This window comes from Bufo gargarizans, chromosome 10, assembly GCF_014858855.1.
Source record: "Bufo gargarizans isolate SCDJY-AF-19 chromosome 10, ASM1485885v1, whole genome shotgun sequence".
NCBI classification, from domain to species: domain Eukaryota; kingdom Metazoa; phylum Chordata; class Amphibia; order Anura; family Bufonidae; genus Bufo; species Bufo gargarizans.
Window position 1 is genome coordinate 13,289,155 of NC_058089.1, and position 25,827 is coordinate 13,314,981.

The 25,827-nt window shown below is 54.1% G+C and overlaps 1 protein-coding gene across 1 annotated transcript; it reads right to left on the reverse strand.

The window, feature by feature from the left end:
• Positions 1-289: 289 nt before the first annotated feature.
• On the reverse strand, positions 290-24,948 carry PDE3B (phosphodiesterase 3B). Its single transcript, XM_044270482.1, has 16 exons — positions 24,943-24,948; positions 24,682-24,732; positions 19,631-19,879; positions 18,937-19,079; positions 18,579-18,685; positions 12,982-13,171; positions 12,534-12,625; positions 12,102-12,241; positions 11,674-11,808; positions 10,868-10,979; positions 10,674-10,772; positions 7,194-7,384; positions 3,471-3,674; positions 2,461-2,622; positions 2,078-2,342; positions 290-1,042 (listed from the first exon to the last, which is right to left on the reverse strand). The coding sequence occupies exons 1-16, from the start codon at positions 24,946-24,948 to the stop codon at positions 780-782; spliced, it is 2,409 nt and encodes an 802-aa protein (XP_044126417.1). The 3' UTR covers positions 290-779.
• Between the last annotated feature and the right edge of the window lie 879 nt (positions 24,949-25,827).

Here is a 25,827-nt window from a genome sequence, read left to right on the forward strand (position 1 = left end):
ACACCAGAGATGAGCGAATTTCACATTTTGAAATTCGTTCACACTTCGTTTGTAGACAAAAGGTGAACTGCGTTATGGATTCCATTACCGCGGACCATACCGCAATTCTATGACGGGAGGCATTCCGTTATTATAGAAGTCTATGGGCTGCAAAACGGATCCGTCCCGTTTGCTATGCAGGGGAGTCCTCCCGGGACGGATCCGTTTTGCAGCCCATAGACCTCTATTATGACAGAATGCCTCCCCTCATAGAATTGCGGTATGGTCCGCGGTAACGGAATCCATAACGCAATTCACCTTTTGTCTACAAACAAAGTGTGAACGAATTTCATAAGCGGAAATTCGCTCATCTCTATTCTACATGTAAAAGGCATCAGAAAACGACGCGTCCGCAATCATAAAAAAACTGAATAATGCGTGGTTTGAGTCTTTGGGACAGACGGAGCCGCGCGGGTTAGGGGGACCGCACCATGAAGTAACCTTCGGTCCACGCCGCCGTAGCTCTGTCACAGGCACAGTTCCAACTACAATAAAATAAAAAAAAAAACAACTTGGGCGAGGCACGAGGGTGAACCCGGAGCGGCGTCTTCTGCTCCAGCCTCGCGGCGGCTTTGGTCGTTCTATGTGACTGTACCGTGGTTGCGGAGCGCCAGGCAGCATCGGTAATGGTACCAGGATACCAATCAGGGCACAAGTCGTACAATGGGTAACGTCTAGACGTGGTGAAAGTGCAGAGTAGGGGGCGCCGGAGAGCCGGGTCCTCACAGTTATCAGGCCTACTAGGTAGGTGAAGCATCACAGTCATGGCGGACAGTTCTCAGCCCTTCCTCGGCAGACATCCGCTCCTCGTCTTCATCCGCCTCCTCGATCACCTGGATCTCGTCTGAAGGAGACATCGAGGAGCCCTCGCTCTGCTGTGCTTTGCCACCGTCCGCCTTGGCTTTCTCCTCTTCCTCTATAACCTTCTTCCACGCCTTGTGGTTCTCCCGCAGGTGATGCATGATGGCGCTGAACATCCGCCGCCCCTTCCTTCTTTTCAGCTCTGGAACGAAAGAGCATTTTACATCGACTGAGCCCCAGAATACAAATCTAATCAAGACACCGGGGGATAAGGGGTTAACATAAGAATCCATAGGAAAAGAAAGGAGTAAATTCTGTATTAAGACCCCCCCATTACTTATCCTGAGTTACATCCTGTATTATACTCCAGAGCTGCACTCACTATTCTGCTGGTGCAGTCACTGTGTACATACATTACTTATCCTGTACTGATCCTGAGTTACATCCAGTATTATACTCCAGAGCTGCACTCACTATTCTGCTGGTGCAGTCACTGTGTACATACATTACTTATCCTGTACTGATCCCGAGTTACATCCTGTATTATACTCCACAGCTGCACTCACTATTCTGCTGGTGCAGTCACTGTGTACATACATTACTTATCCTGTACTGATCCTGAGTTACATCCTGTATTATATTCCAGAGCTGCACTCACTATTCTGCTGGTGCAGTCACTGTGTACATACATTACTTATCCTGTACTGATCCTGAGTTACATCCTGTATTATACTCCAGAGCTGCACTCACTATTCTGCTGGTGGAGTCACTGTGTACATACATTACTTATCCTGTACTGATCCTGAGTTACATCCTGTATTATACTCCAGAGCTGCACTCACTATTCTGCTGGTGCAGTCACTGTGTACATACATTACTTATCCTGTACTGATCCTGAGTTACATCCTGTATTATACTCCAGAGCTGCACTCACTATTCTGCTGGTGCAGTCACCGTGTACATACATTACTTATCCTGTACTGATCCTGAGTTACATCCTGTATTATACCCCAGAGCTGCACTCACTATTCTGCTGGTGCAGTCACTGTGTACATACATTACTTATCCTGTACTGATCCTGAGTTACATCCTGTATTATACTCCAGAGCTGCACTCACTATTCTGCTGGTGCAGTCACTGTGTACATACATTACTTATCCTGTACTGATCCGGAGTTACATCCTGTATTATACTCCAGAGCTGCACTCACTATTCTGCTACAATTTCTTGCACTTACTCCGTCCGATCTCTTCCACTTCTTCATCCTCTGTGTCCAGGTCGTCGCCATCTTCCTCCTCCTCTTCATCATCATCATCATCACTCTCCGTCCCCTCGTCATCCTCGTCTAGCCACTTCCCGGGGAGCAGGCTGGCGGCATCGTAGGAGTTACACAGGGGCCCCACAATGTGTGTGATGAAGGACTCCTGGAGCTTGGCGAGCTGTGGGGAGGAGCGGTCCATGAAGGGGCTGATGGGTAATCCCAGAGTCGCCTCCTCATCCCCCTGAAACACAATAGGCTCCGGATATAAACCTCTGTGCAGAAGTCTTGACACCCCAGAATGCAGAGATCCTGAGGGCCCTGCTGTACATTCAGGGGCCACAGATCGCCTCACTGTCTACCTGTTCATAGAACTCATTGACGATGCCTTCCGTCCACTTCAGGTGCAGCTCGCGGGTTTTTGCCGGGCCGTTAATGTCCGCCAGCTTGATGCACACTTGGCAGACCAGGAGCCGGTCGTTCTCATTACTCCAGTCTATGCCGTTACTATTCACATCGTTCACCTGTCAGCGACAAGGAAGCCGTTAAAGACAGCAGGCCCCTCCCCCACACGGCCGCCATGTTGTGCTCGCCCTGGACATTCACAAGACTCGTGGCTCCAGAGATTCTAATCTCCATTTGCTTCTATTTTACTCTCCTCCTTGCGCTTGCTCTGGGGTTGCCATGGTAACCTCAAAAGACTGCATGCACTTCCTGTCATGTGACCTCCACTCAAAAGAACACTTTGTTCTGTGCTTGTTCTCCTCATCATGTGACCTAAGCTCCTATAAATGTTGTGATAAGCGGCGGTCACATGACAGGAAGTGCACAGAAAAAAAATATATATATCATTGATGTTACCATGGCGACCCCAGAGCAAGCACAACATGTACAGGATGGTAGGAGTCTGAATGAAGCAAGGACAACAATACACAATGTTATTATCTGAAATCTGTTGAGCTCCATTTTTTGGGTGGACTACTACTTCCATCATCTCCTTACATGCTGCTTACTTGTTGACCACCTGGAAAGTGGTCATCATCCAATGAGGCTCCTTGAAGATGTTGGCTCACAGAACACATAGGGTTAATGAACCCCCAAGCACAGCAAATTCTGCAACTACAACCCTGTATTGGCCTGGATCTCACAGCTGAGGGTTTGTTACAACGTATCCAGTCTAGATAATCCTCTGGGAGCTGCACATCCAGGACTCCAGGCTGACACACTGTAACAAACCCCCAGCTGTGATGACTGTTATGTCTGGAAGATTCACTGACAGCAAGCAGAGATCTTGAGAACAGGGCGTTAATCCAGAGTCTATTACACAGCATGCCCACTGTTGCGCGGTGGACCCCGGACCCGTCAGACTAACCTTGGCATTGAACTCGGCCAGAAAATCAAAGTGTTTTTTGAGGTCGGTGGCGAGGATCGCCTCGATCACCAGGAATCGGAACCTCTTGAACTGCACGTGGTCCAGATACGTCAGGAAGTTGTAATCCGCCTGCGAGAGGAAGAGGTTCCAGGCGGCGGCGGCGTGGTGGTTCTCCAGAACGGATCTGTCGTTATACAGAACGGCCTGAAACGAGATGTCAGCGCTGCCATGAGCCACCAGCACATACAGTATACTGTCCTGTTATCAGCCACGGCACGTGGCGGAGACCCCGACTGTAAGCACTGGACCAGCTGTAGGAGCGCATCAAATGTAACTGCACCAAGTGATCACAGCTCCCACCCTCTGCAGCCCCTGCCTGGACACCGTGTAAGAGACTGCTGTACAGTACACTGCCTCTCCATACTACACAGACCTGTATTATCTGCTGTACAGTGCACTGCCTCTCCATACTACACAGACCTGTATTATCTGCTGTACAGTACACTGCCTCTCCATACTACACAGACCTGCATTATCTGCTGTACAGTACACTGCCTCTCCATCTTACACAGACTTGTATTATCTGCTGTACAGTACACTGCATCTCCATACTAAGCAGACCTGCATTATCTGCTGTACAGTACACTGCCTCTCTATACCACACAGACCTGTATTATCTGCTGTACAGTACACTGCCTCTCCATACCACACAGACCTGTATTATCTGCTGTACAGTACACTGCCTCTCTATACCACACAGACCTGTATTATCTGCTGTACAGTACACTGCCTCTCTATACCACACAGACCTGTATTATCTGCTGTACAGTACACTGCCTCTCTATACCACACAGACCTGTATTATCTGCTGTACAGTACACTGCCTCTCCATACCACACAGACCTGTATTATCTGCTGTACAGTACACTGCCTCTCCATACTACACAGACCTGTATTATCTGCTGTACAGTACACTGCCTCTCCATACTACAGTACACTGCCTCTCCATACCACACAGACCTGTATTATCTGCTGTACAGTTCACTGCCTCTCCATACCACACAGACCTGTATTATCTGCTGTACAGTACACTGCCTCTCCATACCACACAGACCTGTATTATCGGCTGTACAGTACACTGCCTCTCCATAATACACAGACCTGTATTATCTGCTGTACAGTACACTGCCTCTCCATACTATACAGACTTGTATTATCTGCTGTACAGTACACTGCCTCTCCATACTACACAGACCTGTATTATCTGCTGTACAGTGCACTGCATCTCCATACTACACAGACCTGTATTATCTGCTGTACAGTACACTGCCTCTCCATACTACACAGACCTGTATTATCTGCTGTACAGTACACTGCCTCTCCATACTACACAGACCTGTATTATCTGCTGTACAGTACACTGCCTCTCCATACTCCATACTATACAGACTTGTATTATCTGCTGTACAGTACACTGCCTCTCCATACTATACAGACCTGTATTATCTGCTGTACAGTACACTGCCTCTCCATACTACACAGACCTGTATTATCTGCTGTACAGTACACTGCCTCTCCATACTACTGACTTGTATTATCTGCTGTACAGTACACTGCATCTCCATACTAAGCAGACCTGCATTATCTGCTGTACAGTACACTGCCTCTCTATACCACACAGACCTGTATTATCTGCTGTACAGTACACTGCTTCCCCATACTACACAGACCTGTATTATCTGCTGTACAGTACACTGCTTCCCCATACTACACAGACCTGTATTATCTGCTGTACAGTACACTGCCTCTCCATCTTACACAGACTTGTATTATCTGCTGTACAGTACACTGCCTCTCCATACTACACAGACCTGTATTATCTGCTGTACAGTACACTGCCTCTCCATACTACACAGACCTGTATTATCTGCTATACAGTACACTGCCTCTCCATACTACACAGACCTGTATTATCTGCTGTACAGTGCACTGCCTCTCCATACCACACAGACTTGTATTATCTGCTGTACAGTACACTGCCTCTCCATACTACACAGACCTGTATTATCTGCTGTACAGTACACTGCCTCTCCATACCACACAGACCTGTATTATCTGCTGTACAGTACACTGCCTCTCCATACTACACAGACCTGTATTATCTGCTGTACAGTACACTGCCTCTCCATACTACACAGACCTGTATTATCTGCTGTACAGTACACTGCCTCTCCATACCACACAGACCTGTATTATCTGCTGTACAGTACACTGCCTCTCCATACTACACAGACCTGTATTATCTGCTGTACAGTACACTGCCTCTCCATACTACACAGACCTGTATTATCTGCTGTACAGTACACTGCCTCTCCATACCACACAGACCTGCATTATCTGCTGTACAGTACACTGCCTCTCTATACCACACAGACCTGTATTATCTGCTGTACAGCACACTGCCTCTCCATACTACACAGACCTGTATTATCTGCTGTACAGTACACTGCCTCTCCATACCACACAGACCTGTATTATCTGCAGTACAGTACACTGCCTCTCCATACCACACAGACTTGTATTATCTGCTGTACAGTACACTGCCTCTCCATACTACACAGACCTGTATTATCTGCTGTACAGTACACTGCCTCTCCATACTACACAGACCTGTATTATCTGCTGTACAGTACACTGCCTCTCCATACCACACAGACCTGTATTATCTGCTGTACAGTACACTGCCTCTCCATACTACACAGACCTGTATTATCTGCTGTACAGTACACTGCCTCTCCATACTGCACAGACCTGTATTATCTGCTGTACAGTACACTGCCTCTCCATACTACACAGACCTGTATTATCTGCTGTACAGTACACTGCCTCTCCATACCACACAGACCTGTATTATCTGCTGTACAGTACACTGCCTCTCCATACTACACAGACCTGTATTATCTGCTGTACAGTGCACTGCCTCTCCATACCACACAGACTTGTATTATCTGCTGTACAGTACACTGCCTCTCCATACTACACAGACCTGTATTATCTGCAGTACAGTACACTGCCTCTCCATACCACACAGACTTGTATTATCTGCTGTACAGTACACTGCCTCTCCATACTACACAGACCTGTATTATCTGCTGTACAGTACACTGCCTCTCCATACTACACAGACTTGTTTGCATTATAGGGATGAGATGAGAGCTCTCTGGTGCGGCTGTCACGAGGCTTCTCTGATCAGCATGATATATAATATTACTGGCGATGATCGCCGGTTACGTGGCCGTGGCGCCCGCTGTGCGGAGGTTTTCTCCCTCTGATATATCAGGCGGTAAAGCAGAATCATTCATTGCTAAACCAATTTAGAAGCCGTTATGTTGATCCTGAAATCTCTCGCTGTCTTCACGGGCGGCCGCGTCACATCCATCACCCTAACAGGATTAACCCCGCTCTCCCCATAATTGTGTTATATGGAGGAGAATCCCCGTCCTGCCGGCAATGCATCCATCTCTGCCTCATTATACACATCCCAGCAACATCCGCCCCTCGCAGTCATTTCTCGGCCACACAGGGCGGGGGAGGGGCGGCCGCCATCATGGCTTTAATTCAATTAGTGCTGTAATTAACCTAACGGGATCATCCAAAGTAACAAAGACAGAAGCGCCATTCCCTTGCGCCCTCAGCCTGGTCACCCCTGGAAGCTGCACTCACCTGTGGTGCATTCGTGGCCACGAGAAAGGCATTTGTGCGACCAGGGTGGTCATAATCGTGCATAGCAGCCGCCACGTACAGAGCCATCAGCTCCAGGGCCGGGATGTTCGCCGCCAAGCAGCCATAACTGTCATCTGTGATCTGACAACTTCTCGAGGACAAGTATGTGTGACTGACACCACAGTCCGATTCTGAAAAACAGAGGATAAGAGGAGGGACCCCAAATACCATCATACACTTCAGCCACCTGTGCCCCCGATTGTCTGCTGCAGGATCCGTGTGGCATCTCCAAGTCAGTGAACAGCAGCCTGACCACTGCCCCCCCCCCCCCCAACAAACCTATGGGCGCAGCTAAGGGGTGATGAGGTGTTATAAATTTACGCTGCGTTGCATAGTGGGAGGTGCAGTTCTTGCTAGTGAAGCACATCGTCAGGGTTTGCAAGCACAAACAGCAAAGCAACGCGTCACCGGGACACCTGCAACCTGCTAGATGGCGCCACCGAGGCAGGTAGAACAGGACCTCAATAAGAATCTGTCAGTGAGATGTGCTGCAGAGGTGCAATGTCCTGCAGCAAACACATTACCACCTGACGCACATCACCCTCCTCCCAGATGGATCCCCCCGCACTCCACCCTCCTCCCAGATGGATCCCCCCGCAGCCCCCCCACACCACCCTCTTCCCAGATGGATCCCCCCGCAGCCCCCCCACACCACCCTCTTCCCAGAAGGATCCCCCCGCACTCCACCCTCCTCCCAGATGGATCCCCCCGCACTCCACCCTCCTCCTAGATGGATCCCCCCGCAGCTGCCGCACTCCACCCTCCTCCCAGATGGATCCCCCCGCACTCCACCCTCCTCCCAGATGGATCCCCTCGCACTCCACCCTCCTCCTAGATGGATCCCCCCGCACTCCACCCTCCTCCTAGATGGATCCCCCCGCACTCCACCCTCCTCCTAGATGGATCCCCCCGCACTCCACCCTCCTCCTAGATGGATCCCCCCGCACTCCACCCTCCTCCTAGATGGATCCCCCCGCACTCCACCCTCCTCCTAGATGGATCCCCCCGCACTCCACCCTCCTCCTAGATGGATCCCCCCGCACTCCACCCTCCTCCTAGATGGATCCCCCCGCACTCCACCCTCCTCCTCCTAGATGGATCCCCCCGCACTCCACCCTCCTCCTCCTAGATGGATCCCCCCCGCACTCCACCCTCCTCCCAGATGGATCCCCCCGCACTCCACCCTCCTCCCAGATGGATCCCCCCGCACTCCACCCTCCTCCCAGATGGATCCCCCCGCAGCCCCCGCACACCACGCTCCTCCCAGATGGATCCCCCCGCACACCACGCTCCTCCCAGATGGATCCCCCCGCACTCCACCCTCCTCCCAGATGGATCCCCCCGCACTCCACCCTCCTCCCAGATGGATCCCCCCGCACTCCACCCTCCTCCCAGATGGATCCCCCCGCACTCCACCCTCCTCCCAGATGGATCCCCCCGCACTCCACCCTCCTCCTAGATGGATCCCCCCGCACTCCACCCTCCTCCCAGATGGATCCCCCCCGCAGCCCCCGCACACCACGCTCCTCCCAGATGGATCCCCCCGCACTCCACCCTCCTCCCAGATGGATCCCCCCGCACTCCACCCTCCTCCCAGATGGATCCCCCCGCACTCCACCCTCCTCCCAGATGGATCCCCCCGCAGCTGCCGCACACCACCCTCCTCCCAGATGGATCCCCCCGCACTCCACCCTCCTCCCAGATGGATCCCCCCGCAGCCCCCCCACACCACCCTCTTCCCAGATGGATCCCCCCGCAGCCCCCCCACACCACCCTCTTCCCAGAAGGATCCCCCCGCACTCCACCCTCCTCCCAGATGGATCCCCCCGCACTCCACCCTCCTCCTAGATGGATCCCCCCGCAGCTGCCGCACTCCACCCTCCTCCCAGATGGATCCCCCCGCACTCCACCCTCCTCCCAGATGGATCCCCCCGCACTCCACCCTCCTCCTAGATGGATCCCCCCGCACTCCACCCTCCTCCTAGATGGATCCCCCCGCACTCCACCCTCCTCCTAGATGGATCCCCCCGCACTCCACCCTCCTCCTAGATGGATCCCCCCGCACTCCACCCTCCTCCTAGATGGATCCCCCCGCACTCCACCCTCCTCCTAGATGGATCCCCCCGCACTCCACCCTCCTCCTAGATGGATCCCCCCGCACTCCACCCTCCTCCTAGATGGATCCCCCCGCACTCCACCCTCCTCCTCCTAGATGGATCCCCCCCGCACTCCACCCTCCTCCCAGATGGATCCCCCCGCACTCCACACTCCTCCCAGATGGATCCCCCGCACTCCACCCTCCTCCCAGATGGATCCCCCCGCAGCCCCCGCACACCACGCTCCTCCCAGATGGATTCCCCCAGCACACCACGCTCCTCCCAGATGGATCCCCCCGCACTCCACACCCTCCTCCCAGATGGATCCCCCCGCACTCCCACCCTCCTCCCAGATGGATCCCCCCGCACTCCACCCTCCTCCCAGATGGATGCACCCCGCACTCCACCCTTCCTCCCCGATGGATCCCCCCGCACTCCACCCTCCTCCTTAGATGGATCCCCCCCGCACTCCACCCTCCTCCCAGATGGATCCCCCACGCAGCCCCGCCACCACATCCACGGCTACTCCCTAGATGGATCCCCCCCGCACTCCCCCTCCTCCCAGGATGGATCCCCCCGCACTCCACCCTCCTCCCAGATGGATTCCCCCGCACTCCACCTCCTCCCAGAGGTCCCCACTCCACCCTCCTCCCAGATGGATCCCCCCGCAGCTGCCGCACACCACCCTCCTCTTTCCAGATGGATCCCCCCCCGCACTCCACCCTCCTCCTAGATGGAGCCCCCCGCACTCCACCCTCCTCCCAGATGGATCCCCTTGCAGCAGCCACGTTTGCCTACCCCACAGAAGCTGCATGTCACCCCGCTCCCTGATGAAGCCCCCCAAGGCCGCTGCACATCCAGCCCCTGCAGCAGCTGCATGTTGCTCCCCCCTCCTCGCCGCAGCTGCATGTTGCTCCCCCCTCCTCGCAGCGGCTGCAGGATCCACATTGTTCAGATATTTTTAGTTCTGGACATTTCATTTCCTAATTATGTAAAGAATTATTAGTCTAATGCGTCGCAGGAGCCGGCAAAGTGCTGAGCGAGCGGGAGGAAGCACGGGGAGCGGGCACAGGCGGGGGAGGGGGCTGGCAGCGGGCACTGGATGAGCAGCATTTACTCATCAATCAATTAACCAGAAACGCAAGCAAAGGTGAAAGTGACAATTAACCCTGTGGGGCCGGGCACATTGGGAAGGGGGGGGTCTCCAGCCGCCGCCACTGACGGTATTCATCACGGTGAGCTCACCCCGCACTCTGGGTTGACTCCATCGGTGACCACCAGGGGGCAGTCAGGTCAGTCGGGGTTAACTTACTTCCACACTCACCTGCCTCATCGCTGGACAACTCCTGGAAACCAGGGATCGGCCGCGTGGTGAGAAACCAGACCGCATGCAGGACGTCCGTGGCGTGAGTACGATTATGGTCTGTAAAAGAGCCCCAAAAATTAACAGGGAGCAAGAAAAGGAATCAAGCGCGTCCCCCAGAAATCCCGGATTGGGCACCCCCCGCCCGGACTCACATGGAATGTCCCGGTAGCCGCTCTCTAAGGCCTGGAAGAAATTTCTGAATTTTCGTTCAGGAATTTTGAAGATTTCAAACAAACGCGTATCATGGAACAAGGTGAAGGAGACCTGCGGACAGAAAACGGAAGACGCCGCGATCAGCCTGATGGGAGCGACACACCAAAAGACTGCAGGGCGCTCTGCAACATATGTCAGTGGGGGAGGGGGAACGGCTATCTGATTCAGTCTATTCTGTGACTGCAGCTCTGGATGTGACTAGAGTCCAGTGTCACATCAGTCTATCATCTGCACCGTACAAGCCCCTCCCACGCCTCTAAGGGTATGCGACGCCCACATTTTTTGGCGGCGGGGACGCACGCTTGTTATTTCCGCAGCTAGCCTCATCGGATCCTGGATTACTCATTCTATCATTTCGGAGCCCGATGATGTCAGCGCTACAACTTGGCAGCGACAGAGTTTTCAGCCGCATAGACGCTTCTGGGAGGCGAGCGAGCCAAAAAGTGAAGTCATAATGAAAAGTTGTCAGGCCGAGAATGAGACGGTGCCGCCAGCAGGAAATCAATGACCGCCGGCCGCTCAGCAGCTCTCATCTATAATGTCTGAACGGAGGCGGAGAGGAGGATGGCGATTACGAGCGCCACATCTGACAACAAGCAAGCAGAACAGATATTCACAGCCCTGTGGAGCGGCTCCGGCTCCACCATTGCAATTGGGGGGCGCTGTTGCATTGCAATCTATGGAACATTCACAGTGGTGGAAAGCGGTACTGCAGGTGACAGACTGTTCCTCGGGGGCGGGGTACCTGACTCAGGATCCGCCCACATTTTCCTCCCGTCTTCTCCATAAGATCAAAGATCGGAAAATTCCAATTATCCATTTTCTGCAACAACTCGTCCTGATCCTCGATCAGCAAATCCAGAGCCGACTCCTCCTCGATCTGTCCAGAGACACAGAAACAAGGTCAGAGCCGGGGGCTGCGAGACCTCCAGACCAATATATTCAACGTCTCACAGATTCCAAGATCTCTGCTTGCTGTCAATTTGTGGGAAGAGGATGAAAATTGTCCTGACCTAATGCGTCACACAGAGCTGAGGGTCTGTTCCAATGTATCGGTGCCAGGAGCACAGATGTGCATTCTGTCCTGGACTGACACACAGTAACAAGCCCTCAGCTGTGCGAGCTCTGATGACGCTTACTGGTGGTCACAATCTCTTAAGGGGCCGGCGTTACCTCTGACTGTCGGTCGGAGCGTGCTGGTCCTGGTGGTTCCTCGTCGTCCTCAGTCAGTGTCTTGCGGTCGCCCTGCAGTCGTTTTTCCTGCGTCCTGTCCGGTAAGTGCAAAGGATCAGCCTGGACGCTGGAATTTTCACCTGTAAGATATGAAAAATCAACTAATAAAACTGTAAACGATTGGACGGCGCATAAAACTGATGACGTCATGAAGCCGACCGCGCGGAAAGTGCACTACAGGCGATTGTCCGATAGAAGGCGGGAGATTCAGAGAAGGACTCTGCAGCGCCAGGGCGATTCATTGCTTGTAACGCAGCGCAAATATAATCCGGAAATCTCTGCAACAAGAGATCACCTGATCGCGAGGAATGTGGCGAAGCCAAACTGGTAGAGGAGCGCCCGCCCACAGCGCCCTCCGGTGGCCGCTCTCACCTGATCTCCGCAGAGGACTCTCCGCACAGGGTTTTGCGCCGCCGTCCGGTGATTCTGAGTTTGAAGTAGATTTAAAAATCTTGTGATCACAACTAGAAGGAAGGAAGGAGAATGTGAATCTATAGACGCCACACCGCCCCGCACGGACCGTACCGCCACAGTCATACACTCCAGGAAAAGCTGGGTGTCAGCTCCTCCAAAGTGGGAAACTAAGAAACTGATAAACTGACAGAAGAAAAATCAGCTGTAAACGATCCTCCTGACCCCCAACTCCAGCGTGGACGTGCAGGACCCCAGAAGGGGGTCATCCTCAGGAGCTGGCCCCACAAGCACCCTCCCCAGACAGGGACCCCCACAAGCACCCTCCGCCCAGAAGTGGCCCCCACGAGAACCGTCCAGGCACCACGCTTGCAGCACTAGGACCCAGTAAAGCAGCAGCCAGAGTCACCTGTGACACGTATGGCTTGTGGATGGTCGGAATGGGGAGTCCTGAGAACCTGACGGGTGACCCACAGATTTATGTAACGTAACACTTGGTTTTGTGAGGAAATCAGCGGTGTCTGGGAACTCAACAGGCGAGCGGCTGAACGCAGAACTGTGACTGGGCGAGTTCACTGGGCTCAGACTGGGAGAAGTACCTGGAAGACAGAGATAATGGAAGGGATATCACACAATAACCATGGCTGATAACAGGGGGCAATAGACTGTATTCTCCTGTCCTACAGTCATCCTCTCCTCTGAAATGGCAGATAACAGGGGGCAATAGACTGTATTCTCCTGTCCTACAGTCATCCTCTCCCCTGAAATGGCTGATAACAGGGGCAATAGACTGTATTCTCCTGTCCTACAGTCATCCTCTCCCCTGAAATGGCTGACAACAGGGAGCAATAGACTGTATTCTCCTGTCCTACAGTCATCCTCTCCCCTGAAATGGCTGATAACAGGGGGCAATAGACTGTATTCTCCTGTCCTACAGTCGTCCTCTCCCCTGAAATGGCTGATAACAGGGAGCAATAGACTGTATTCTCCTGTCCTACAGTCATCCTCTCCCCTGAAATGGCTGATAACAGGGGGCAATAGACTTTATTCTCCCTGTCCTACAGTCATCCTCTCTCCTGAAATGGCTGATAACAGGGAGCAATAGACTGTATTCTCCTGTCCTACAGTCATCCTCTCCCCTGAAATGGCTGATAACAGGGGGCAATAGACTGTATTCTCCTGTCCTACAGTCATCCTCTCCCCTGAAATGGCTGATAACAGGGTGCAATAGACTGTATTCTCCTGTCCTACAGTCATCCTCATCCCCTGAAATGGCTGATAACAGGGGGCAATAGACTGTATTCTCCTCTCCTACAGTCATCCTCTCCCCTGAAATGGCTGATAACAGGGGGCAATAGACTGTATTCTCCTGTCCTACAGTCATCCTCTCCTCTGAAATGGCTGATAACAGGGGGCGATAGACTGTATTCTCCTGTCCTACAGTCATCCTCTCCCCTGAAATGGCTGATAACAGGGGCAATAGACTGTATTCTCCTGTCCTACAGTCATCCTCTCCCCTGAAATGGCTGATACAGGGGGCAATAGACTGTATTCTCCTGTCCTACAGTCATCCTCTCCCCTGAAATGGCTGATAACAGGGGGCAATAGACTGTATTCTCCTGTCCTACAGTCATCCTCTCCCTGAAATGGCTGATAACAGGGGCAATAGACTGTATTCTCCTGTCCTACAGTCATCCTCTCCCTGAAATGGCTGATAACAGGGGGCAATAGACTGTATTCTCCTGTCCTACAGTCATCCTCTCCCCTGAAATGGCTGATAACAGGGGGCAATAGACTGTATTCCTCCTGTCCTACAGTCATCCTCTCCCCTGAAATGGCTGATAACAGGGGGCAATAGACTGTATTCTCCTGTCCTACAGTCATCCTCTCCCCTGAAATGGCTGATAACAGGGGGCAATAGACCGTATTCTCCTGTCCTACAGTCATCCTCTTCCCCTGAAATGGCTGATAACAGGGGGCAATAGACTGTATTCTCCTGTCCTACAGTCATCCTCTCCCCTGAAATGGCTGATAACAGGGGGCAATAGATGTATTCCTCCTGTCCTACAGTCATCCTCCTCCCCTGAAATGGCTGATAACAGGGCAATAGACTGTATTCTCCTGTCCTACAGTCATCCTCTCCCCTGAAATGGCTGATAACAGGGGGCAATAGACCGTATTCTCCTGCCCTACAGTCATCCTCTCCCCTGAAATGGCTGATAACAGGGGGCAATAGACTGTATTCTCCTGTCCTACAGTCATCCTCTCCCCTGAAATGGCTGATAACAGGGGGCAATAGACTGTATTCTCCTGTCCTACAGTCATCCTCTCCCCTGAAATGGCTGATAACAGGGGGCAATAGACTGTATTCTCCTGTCCTACAGTCATCCTCCTCATCCCCTGAAATGGCTGATAACAGGGGAGCAATAGACTGTATTCTCCTGTCCTACAGTCATCCTCCTCCCCTGAAATGGCTGATAACAGGGGGCAATAGACTGTATTCCTCCTGCTCCTACAGTCATCCTCTCCTCCTGAAATGGGCTGATAACAGGGGGCAATAGACTGTATTCTCCTGTCCTACAGTCATCCTCTTCCTCTGAAAATGGCTGATAACATGGGCATAGACTGTATCTCCTGTCCTACAGTCATCCTCTCCCCTGAAATGGCTGATAACAGGGGGCAATAGACTGTAATTCTCCTGTCCTACAGTCATCCTCTCTCCCTGAAATGGCTGATAACAGGGGGCATAGACTGTATTCTCCTGTCCTACAGTCATCCTCTCCCCCTGAATGGCTGATAACAGGGGGCAATAGACTGTATTCTCCTGTCCTACGTCTCCTCTCCCCTGAAATGGCTGATACAGGGGCAATAGACTGTATTCTCCTGGCCCTACAGTCATCCTCCTCCCCTGAAATGGCTGATAACAGGGGCCATAGACTGTATTCCTCCTGGCCTACAGTCATCCTCACTCCCCTGAAATGCTGATACAGGGGCAATAGACTGTATTCCCTCCTGTCCTACAGTCATCCTCTCCCCTGAAATGGCTGATAACAGGGGGCAATAGACTGTATTCCTCCTGTCCCTACAGTCATCCTCTCCCCTGAAATGGCTGATACCAGGGGCAATAGACTGTATTCTCCTGTCCTACAGTCATTCCTCTCCCCTGAAATGGCTGATAACATGGGGCAATAGACTGTATTCTCCTGTCCTACAGTCATCCTCTCCCTGAAATGGCTGATAACAGGGGGCAATAGACTGTAGTCTCCTGTCCTACAGTCTGCCTCTCCCCTGAAATGGCTGATAACGGGGCAATAGACTGTATTCCTCCTGTCCTACAGTCCATCCTCTCCCCTGAAATGGCTGATAACAGGGGGCAATAGACTGTATTCTCCTGTTCCTACAGTCATCCCTCTCCCCTGAAATGGCTGATAACAGGGGGCAATAGACTGTATTCCTCCTGTCCTACAGTCGCATCTCTCATCCTCCTGAAATGGGCTGATAGACAGGGGCAATAGACTGTATTCTCCTTCCTACAGTCGCCTCCTCCTCCTGAAATGGCTGATAACAGGGGGCAATAGACTGTTTCTCCTGTCCTACAGTCATCCTCCCCTGAAAATGGCTGATAACAGGGTGCATAGACTGTATGTCTCCTGTCCTACAGTCATCCTCCCCCTGAAATGGCTGATAACAGGGGGCAATAGACTGTATTCTCCTGTCCTAACAGTCATCCTCTCCCCTGAAATGGCTGATACAGGGGGCAATAGACTGTATTCTCCTGTCCTACAGTCATCCTCTCCCCTGAAATGGCTGATAACAGGGGGCAATAGACTGTATTCTCCTGTCCTACAGTCATCCTCTCCCCTGAAATGGCTGATAACAGGGGCAATAGACTGTATTCTCCTGTCCTACAGTCATCCTCTCCCCTGAAATGGCTGATAACAGGGAGCAATAGACTGTATTCTCCTGTCCTACAGTCATCCTCTCCCCTGAAATGGCTGATAACAGGGGGCAATAGACTGTATTCTCCTGTCCTACAGTCATCCTCTCCCCCTGAAATGGCTGATAACAGGGGGCAATAGACTGTATTCTCCTGTCCTACAGTCATCCTCTCCCCTGAAATGGCTGATAACAGGGGGCAATAGACTGTATTCTCCTGTCCTACAGTCATCCTCCTCCCTGAAATGGCTGATAACAGGGGCAATAGACTGTATTCTCCTGTCCTACAGTCATCCTCTCCCCTGAAATGGCTGATAACAGGGGGCAATAGACTGTATTCTCCTGTCCTACAGTCATCCTCCTCCCCTGAAATGGCTGATAACAGGGGCAATAGACTGTATTCTCCTGTCCTACAGTCATCCTCCCCCTGAAATGGCTGATAACAGGGGGCAATAGACTGTATTCTCCTGTCCTACAGTCATCCTCTCCCCTGAAATGGCTGATAACAGGGGGCAATAGACTGTATTCTCCTGTCCTACAGTCATCCTCTCCCCCTGAAATGGCTGATAACAGGGGGCAATAGACTGTATTCTCCTGTCCTACAGTCATCCTCTCCCCTGAAATGGCTGATAACAGGGGGCAATAGACTGTATTCTCCTGTCCTACAGTCATCCTCTCCCCTGAAATGGCTGATAACAGGGGCAATAGACTGTATTCTCCTGTCCTACAGTCATCCTCTCCCCTGAAATGGCTGATAACAGGGGGCAATAGACTGTATTCTCCTGTCCTACAGTCATCCTCTCCCTGAAATGGCTGATAACAGGGAGCAATAGACTGTATCCTCCTGTCCTACAGTCATCCTCTCCCTGAAAGGCTGATAACAGGGGGCAATAGACTGTATTCTCCTGTCCTATAGTCATCCTCCTCCCCTGAAATGGCTGATAACAGGGAGCAATAGACTGTATTCTCCTGTCCTACAGTCATCCTCTCCCCTGAAATGGCTGATAACAGGGGGCAATAGACTGTATTCTCCTGTCCTACAGTCTTCCTCTCCCCTGAAATGGCTGATAACAGGGAGCAATAGACTGTATTCTCCTGTCCTACAGTCATCCTCTCCCCTGAAATGGCTGATAACAGGGGGCAATAGACTGTATTCTCCTGTCCTACAGTCATCCTCTCGCCTCGACATGGCTGATAACAGGGGGCAATAGACTGTATTCTCCTGTCCTACAGTCATCCTCTCCCCTGAAATGGCTGATAACGAGGGGGCAATAGACTGTATTCTCCTGTCCTACAGTCCGTCCTCGTCCCTGAAATGGCTGATACAGGGGAGCAATAGACCGTATTCTACGCTGTCCTACAGTCATCCTACCCTCCCCTGAAAGGCTGATACCAGGGAACGCAATAGACTGTAGTCGCCTGTCCCTACAGTCATCCTCTCTCCCCTGAAATGGCTGATAACAGGGGGCAATCAGACCGTATCTCCTGTCCGACAGTCAGCCCTCTCCCCTGACAAGGCTGATAACAGGGGGCAATAGACTGAATTTCTCCTGTCCTACAGTCGTCCTCTCCCCCTGAACTGGCTGATAACAGGGGGCTAATAGAACCTGTATTCTCCTGTCCTACAGTCATCCTCTCCCTGAAAGGATGATAACAGGGGGCAATAACCTTATTCTCCTGTCCTACAGTCATCCTCTCCCCTGAAATGGCTGATAACAGGGGGCAATAGACTGTATTCTCCTGTCCTACAGTCATCCTCCCCCCTGAAATGGCTTGATAACAGGGGCAATAGACTGTATTCTCTCCTACAGTCGTCCTCTCCCCTGAAATGGCTGATAACAGAGGACAATAGACTGTATTCTCCTGTCCTACAGTCATCCTCCCCCCTGAAATGGCTGATAACAGGGGGCAATAGATTGTGGAAATGTTGAGGAATAGAAACACAGCGTCTATTATAAAGCTGAGGGACCTCTCGTGGTAGGAGGACTATTTTCAGGGACCGGGCGTCTGTTACAGAACATCTTCAAACAAGTAACAGAGCATTTGTTCCTGACACACTGTGACGCTCACCAGCTCTCCTGGAGCCCAGGTGGGGGGTCAGAGTCACAGACGACGACCTCTGCTTTGGTATTGTCAGCAGGTTGGCACTGAAGGGCCCATTCGGATAAGATCCATGACTAAAAAAAAGAAAGAAAAACATTACAAGCGGGCAGCGTGACACGGCGGGGTGACACGGGTGGGGTGACACAGGTGGGGTCAGGCTTGTGACATCAGGAGACATCTTGCCGTCATTGGTCTCAGACTGAGGAGCAGAGCTGGTCCTGCACTCGGGGACACATCTGGATTTCTGGACTTTGCTGCCACCTGCTGGTGAATGTGCGGCACTGCAGCCCCAGCTCCACACTGCAGCAGGAGGGCGAGGTCTCACCTGGAGGCGCTGTAATCCTGATGAGATCTCTTCCCGTTACTTCTCTCCCACCTGGAAGCCGACAGCTCCATGGGCGGCAGACTAGAAGCCCCGGAGCTGCGGCGAAGCTGAGGGGTGGGTAGGCTGCTGCGGCTGTTCAGCCCCTGTGGGGGGGAAGAAGGACAGAATGATTACAGGGTGCAAAACCTCAATAATACACAGAAGGCGGCTGAAGAGTCAGCTCCGCGGCCAAATCTGCAGCAAACTGCACAGGCAACATGCAAACCTGGAGCGGCGGATACCAGGGACAATGTGTCCTACCAACTGGACCAACCCCACTGCCGCGCCGCACACTGGAATCCTCCGACGGCCTCGTCCTGCTCACAGCTGAGGCTCTGTTACAGTTGTATCTAGTCAATCCTGTGAGCTGCACATCCCAGACTCCAGACTGATACAGAGTAACAAAATCTCAGCTGTGCAAAGTATTAGATCAGGGCAGGTTTTCTGGTTCACTTTCTATGCAAGCAAGCAGAGATCTTGAAAATGGTGTAAAATAAACAGAACATACAAGACTGTAAAAGTCCTCTTTCTAATGTGATTAAAAGGAAGAATCCACAGTGTTCAGGATCTCTGCTTGCTGTCAGGGCGCGTTACAGGTCAGGGCTTTGCTGCATCCTGTGGCCCCTCAGCTCCGTGCACAGGACGCCGTCTTTACCTTGTGGAACTTGCGCTCGCCTCTGTCCATGGCGTCGTCCACCTCCGCGCAGGGGTAGAATCCGGGGAAGGGGGTGAAGGGGTTGACTTTGGGTCTGCAGGAGCCCGAGAACGCCCCCATGAGGCTGTTAATGCTGCGGAGCGAGGACACCACCTGCGGGGACAGGGACGGGTCCACCAGCAGCTCCGACACCATGTTGCGCGCCTCGTTCAGCACAGACAGGTCCACGCCGCTCCCACCACCAGCGTTCTGCAAGAGACAGCGAGCGTCAGCACTGCTCCTCACCGCGGGGCCCCGTGTAGTGTCACCCATCCCACAATGCACTGCTCCTCACCGCGGGGCCCCGTGTAGTGTCACCCATCCCACAATGCACTGCTCCTCACCGCGGGGCCCCGTGTAGTGTCACCCATCCCACAATGCACTGCTCCTCACCGCGGGGCCCCGTGTAGTGTCACCCATCCCACAATGCACTGCTCCTCACCGCGGGGCCCCATGTAGTGTCACCCATCCCACAATGCACTGCTCCTCACCGCGGGGCCCCGTGTAGTGTCACCCATCCCACAATGCACTGCTCCTCACCGCGGGGCCCCGTGTAGTGTCACCCATCCCACAATGCACTGCTCCTCACCGCGGGCCCCATGTAGTGTCACCCATCCCACAATGCACTGCTCCTCACCGCGGGGCCCCGTGTAGTGTCACCCATCCCACAATACACTGCTCCTCACCGCGGGGCCCCGTGTAGTGTCACCCATCCCACAATGCACTGCTCCTCACCGCGGGGCCCCCGTGTAGTGTCACCCATCCCACAATGCACTGCTCCTCACCGCGGGGCCCCGTGTAGTGTCACCCATCCCACAATGCACTGCTCCTCACCGCGGGGCCCCGTGTAGTGTCACCCATCCCACAATGCACTGCTCCTCACCGCGGGGCCCCGTGTAGTGTCACCCATCCCACAATGCACTGCTCCTCACCGCGGGGCCCCGTGTAGTGTCACCCATCCCACAATGCACTGCTCCTCACCGCGGGGCCCCGTGTAGTGTCACCCATCCCACAATGCACTGCTCCTCACCGCGGGGCCCCAGTAGTGTCACCCTCCACAATGCACTGCTCCTCACCGCGGGGCCCCATGTAGTGTCACCCATCCCACAATGCACTGCTCCTCACCGCGGGGCCCCATGTAGTGTCACCCATCCCACAATGCACTGCTCCTCACCGCGGGGCCCCGTGTAGTGTCCACCCATCCCACAATGCACTGCTCCTCACCGCGGGGCCCCGTGTAGTGTCCCCCATCCCACAATGCACTGCTCCTCACCGCGGGGCCCCATGTAGTGTCACCCATCCCACAACGCACTGCTCTCACCGCGGGGCCCCGTGTAGTGTCACCCATCCCACAATACACTGCTCCTCACCGCGGGGCCCCATGTAGTGTCACCCATCCCACAATGCACTGCTCCTCACCGCGGGGCCCCGTGTAGTGTCACCCATCCCACAATGCACTGCTCCTCACCGCGGGGGCCCCGTGTAGTGTCACCCATCCCACAATGCACTGCTCCTCACCGCGGGGCCCCGTGTAGTGTCACCCATCCCACAATGCACTGCTCCTCACCGCGGGGCCCCGTGTAGTGTCACCCATCCCACAATGCACTGCTCCTCACCGCGGGGCCCCGTGTAGTGTCACCCATCCCACAATGCACTGCTCCTCACCGCGGGGCCCCGTGTAGTGTCACCCATCCCACAATGCACTGCTCCTCACCGCGGGGCCCCGTGTAGTGTCACCCATCCCACAATGCACTGCTCCTCACCGCGGGCCCCGTGTAGTGTCACCCATCCCACAATGCACTGCTCCTCACCGCGGGGCCCCGTGTAGTGTCACCCATCCCACAATGCACTGCTCCTCACCGCGGGGCCCCGTGTAGTGTCACCCATCCCACAATGCACTGCTCCTCACCGCGGGGCCCCAGTGTAGTGTCAACCCATCCCACAATGCACTGCTCCTCACCGCGGGGCCCCGTGTAGTGTCACCCATCCCACAATGCACTGCTCCTCACCGCGGGGCCCCGTGTAGTGTCACCCATCCCACAATGCACTGCTCCTCACCGCGGGGCCCCGTGTAGTGTCACCCATCCCACAATGCACTGCTCCTCACCGCGGGGCCCCGTGTAGTGTCACCCATCCCACAATGCACTGCTCCTCACCGCGGGGCCCCGTGTAGTGTCACCCATCCCACAATGCACTGCTCCTCACCGCGGGGCCCCGTGTAGTGTCACCCATCCCACAATGCACTGCTCCTCACCGCGGGGCCCCGTGTAGTGTCACCCATCCCACAATGCACTGCTCCTCACCGCGGGGCCCCGTGTAGTGTCACCCATCCCACAATGCACTGCTCCTCACCGCGGGGCCCCGTGTAGTGTCACCCATCCCACAATGCACTGCTCCTCACCGCGGGGCCCCGTGTAGTGTCACCCATCCCACAATGCACTGCTCCTCACCGCGGGGCCCCGTGTAGTGTCACCCATCCCACAATGCACTGCTCCTCACCGCGGGGCCCCGTGTAGTGTCACCCATCCCACAATGCACTGCTCCTCACGCGGGGCCCCATGTAGTGTCACCCATCCCACAATGCACTGCTCCTCACCGCGGGGCCCCGTGTAGTGTCACCCATCCCACAATGCACTGCTCCTCACCGCGGGGCCCCGTGTAGTGTCACCCATCCCACAATGCACTGCTCCTCACCGCGGGGCCCCGTGTAGTGTCACCCATCCCACAATGCACTGCTCCTCACCGCGGGGCCCCGTGTAGTGTCACCCATCCCACAATGCACTGCTCCTCACCGCGGGGCCCCGTGTAGTGTCACCCATCCCACAATGCACTGCTCCTCACCGCGGGGCCCCGTGTAGTGTCACCCATCCCACAATGCACTGCTCCTCACCGCGGGGCCCCATGTAGTGTCACCACATCCCACAATGCACTGCTCCTCACCGCGGGGCCCCATGTAGTGTCACCCATCCCACAATGCACTGCTCCTCACCGCGGGGCCCCATGTAGTGTCACCCATCCCACAATGCACTGCTCCTCACCGCGGGGCCCCGTGTAGTGTCACCCATCCCACAATGCACTGCTCCTCACCGCGGGGCCCCGTGTAGTGTCACCCATCCCACAATGCACTGCTCCTCACCGCGGGCCCCATGTAGTGTCACCCATCCACAACGCACTGCTCCTCACCGCGGGGGCCCCGTGTAGTGTCACCCATCCCACAATGCACTGCTCCCACCGCGGGGCCCCTGTAGTGTACCCATCCCCAATGCACTGCTCCTCACCGCGGGGCCCCGTGTAGTGTCACCCATCCCACAATGCACTGCTCCTCAACCGCGGGGCCCCGTGTAGTGTCACCCATCCCACAATGCACTGCTCCTCACCGCGGGGCCCCGTGTAGTGTCACCCATCCACAAGGCACTGCTCCTCACCGCGGGGCCCCGTGTAGTGTCACCCATACCCACAATGCACTGCTCCTCACCGCGGGGCCCCGTGTAGTGTCACCCATCCCACAATGCACTGCTCCTCACCGCGGGGCCCCAGTGTAGTGTCACCCATCCCACAATGCACTGCTCCTCACCGCGGGGCCCCATGTAGTGTCACCACATCCCACAATGCACTGCTCCTCACCGCGGGGGCCCCGTGTAGTGTCACCATCCCACAATGCACTGCTCCTCACCGCGGGGCCCCGTGTAGTGTCACCCATCCCACAATGCACTGCTCCTCACCGCGGGGCCCCATGTAGTGTCACCCATCCCACAATGCACTGCTCCTCACCGCGGGGCCCCATGTAGTGTCACCCACCCCACAATGCACTGCTCCTCACCGCGGGGCCCCATGTAGTGTCACCCATCCCACAATACACTGCTCCTCACCGCGGGGCCCCATGTAGTGTCACCCATCCCACAATGCACTGCTCCTCACCGCGGGGCCCCGTGTAGTGTCACCCATCCCACAATGCACTGCTCCTCACCGCGGGGCCCCGTGTAGTGTCACCCATCCCACAATGCACTGCTCCTCACCGCGGGGCCCCGTGTAGTGTCACCCATCCCACAATGCACTGCTCCTCACCGCGGGGCCCCATGTAGTGTCACCCATCCCACAATGCACTGCTCCTCACCGCGGGGCCCCGTGTAGTGTCACCCATCCCACAATGCACTGCTCCTCACCGCGGGGCCCCGTGTAGTGTCACCCATCCCACAATGCACTGCTCCTCACCGCGGGGCCCCGTGTAGTGTCACCCATCCCACAATACACTGCTCCTCACCGCGGGGCCCCATGTAGTGTCACCCATCCCACAATGCACTGCTCCTCACCGCGGGGCCCCGTGTAGTGTCACCCATCCCACAATGCACTGCTCCTCACCGCGGGGCCCCATGTAGTGTCACCCATCCCACAATGCAGCAGGAACTGCACAGACACTGAACAAGCAGGGGAGGCAATGGCACTGTAAGCACAGCTCTGGATGTGACTAGAGTATAAAGCATGATGTAACAGTAGAATAGAAGCTGCAGCTCTGGATGTGACTAGAGTATAAAGCATGATGTAACAGTAGAATAGAAGCTGCAGCTCTGGATGTGACTGGAGTATAAGACATGATGTAACGACAGCTCTGGATGTGACTGGAGTATAAAGCATACTATAACAGCAGAATAGAAGGTGCAGCTCTGGATGTGACTGGAGTATAAGGCATGATGTAATAGCAGAATAGAAGCTGCAGCTCTGGATGTGACTGGAGTATAAGGCATACTATAACAGCAGAATCGAAGCTGCAGCTCTGGATGTGACTGGAGTATAAGGCATGATGTAATAGCAGAATAGAAGCTGCAGCTCTGGATGTGACGGAGTATAAGGCATACTATAACAGCAGAATCGAAGCTGCAGCTCTGGATGTGACTGGAGTATAAGGCATGATGTAATAGCAGAATAGAAGCTGCAGCTCTGGATGTGACGGAGTATAAGGCATAATGTAACAGCAGAATAGATGCTGCAGCTCTGGATGTGAGCAGTGCACTTACCTGGTATTGGGGTTTGTACCACTGTTTAAAGTCCCAGTCCCAGAGAATCATCTGAAATGAGAGAAAAAGGAAAGTAAATAAGAAGATTTAGAATTTTGCGGCGAGGGGCGAGGAAACAACACAATTGCTGCAGCTGCGAACAAACGGTCACTAATTACAGAGGCGGAGGAGGAACCTGCTAACCTCGACCGCGCCGCAATACTAACTCAGGAACAGGAAAGTGGAAATACAGGGAAGGGGCGCGCGCCGCGGTCACATGACCTTCATTCTGGCTTCCATGGAGCATCACCCAGCTTTCCCAGGGTCCTGCAGCAATGTAACCGATAGGAAAGCTGGGTGACGACTGATAAGGCCACCTCACTGGTTGTCACCTCACTGGTTGCCACCCGGCTGCCTTACACAAACAGGACTCTAGGAAAGCTGGGTGACATGCACAGCATGGGCACAGTACAGAGGGATGTCTGCACAGTGCTGCCCCCTGCTGGAAGCACAGGATACAGGCACCCCCATAATAACTATAGGGGCTCATAACAAGCATCACAGAACTACAGCTCCCAGCATCCTCAGAACAATGTGAAGACGATGGGGGTGGCGCTGGCACAAATACAGAAACCACAGAGCAGCGGATCTCATCTGACAGCCGCTGACGTCAATGGGGCTCAGTGCGAGGAGAGCGCGGGCCGCGAGGCACAGCAGCTCAGCAGTCAATGTCTTCACTTCTGCAGCCTTCTAATAGACTCCTCATCTTATTCCAAGCTATCTCCTTGCTGGCAATGAATAGAAATATTCTTATTTGCATCCAGATCCGGACCAAATACTTTTCACATCTGAGGTTTCGCAACAATGGATTCCCTTCCAGAAACTCCTGTGAGGCAACTACATCATTAGCAAAAGACTCTCCTGTCCTGATTGTTTGCTACAATGTATCAGCATGGAGTGTCTGAACACATTGTGACAAACCCTCAGCTGTGAGACTATCAGGTAAGGACAGGAAACTTTTGTCTCAAGAGGACAGTAACTAATTCTCAGCAGGGCCAGGTCAGGATGGGTCTTCAGCCTCTGGATAGATTTTCTTCACTGTCAGCAAGCAGAGATCTTGAAAATGGCGAGGAACTGAAACATAGTAAACAATCCACTGGATTTCAG

Bases quoted from the DNA above. Each gene is read 5' to 3' on its own strand.
- PDE3B (XM_044270482.1), bottom strand. The intron at 19,880-24,681 runs GTAAGTGCACTG...TGTCTCTTGCAG, and splicing joins GGTACAAACCCCAATACCAG to AACGCTGGTGGTGGGAGCGG. The intron at 10,980-11,673 runs GTACCCCGCCCC...TTCTGTCCGCAG, and splicing joins GTGGGCGGATCCTGAGTCAG to GTCTCCTTCACCTTGTTCCA.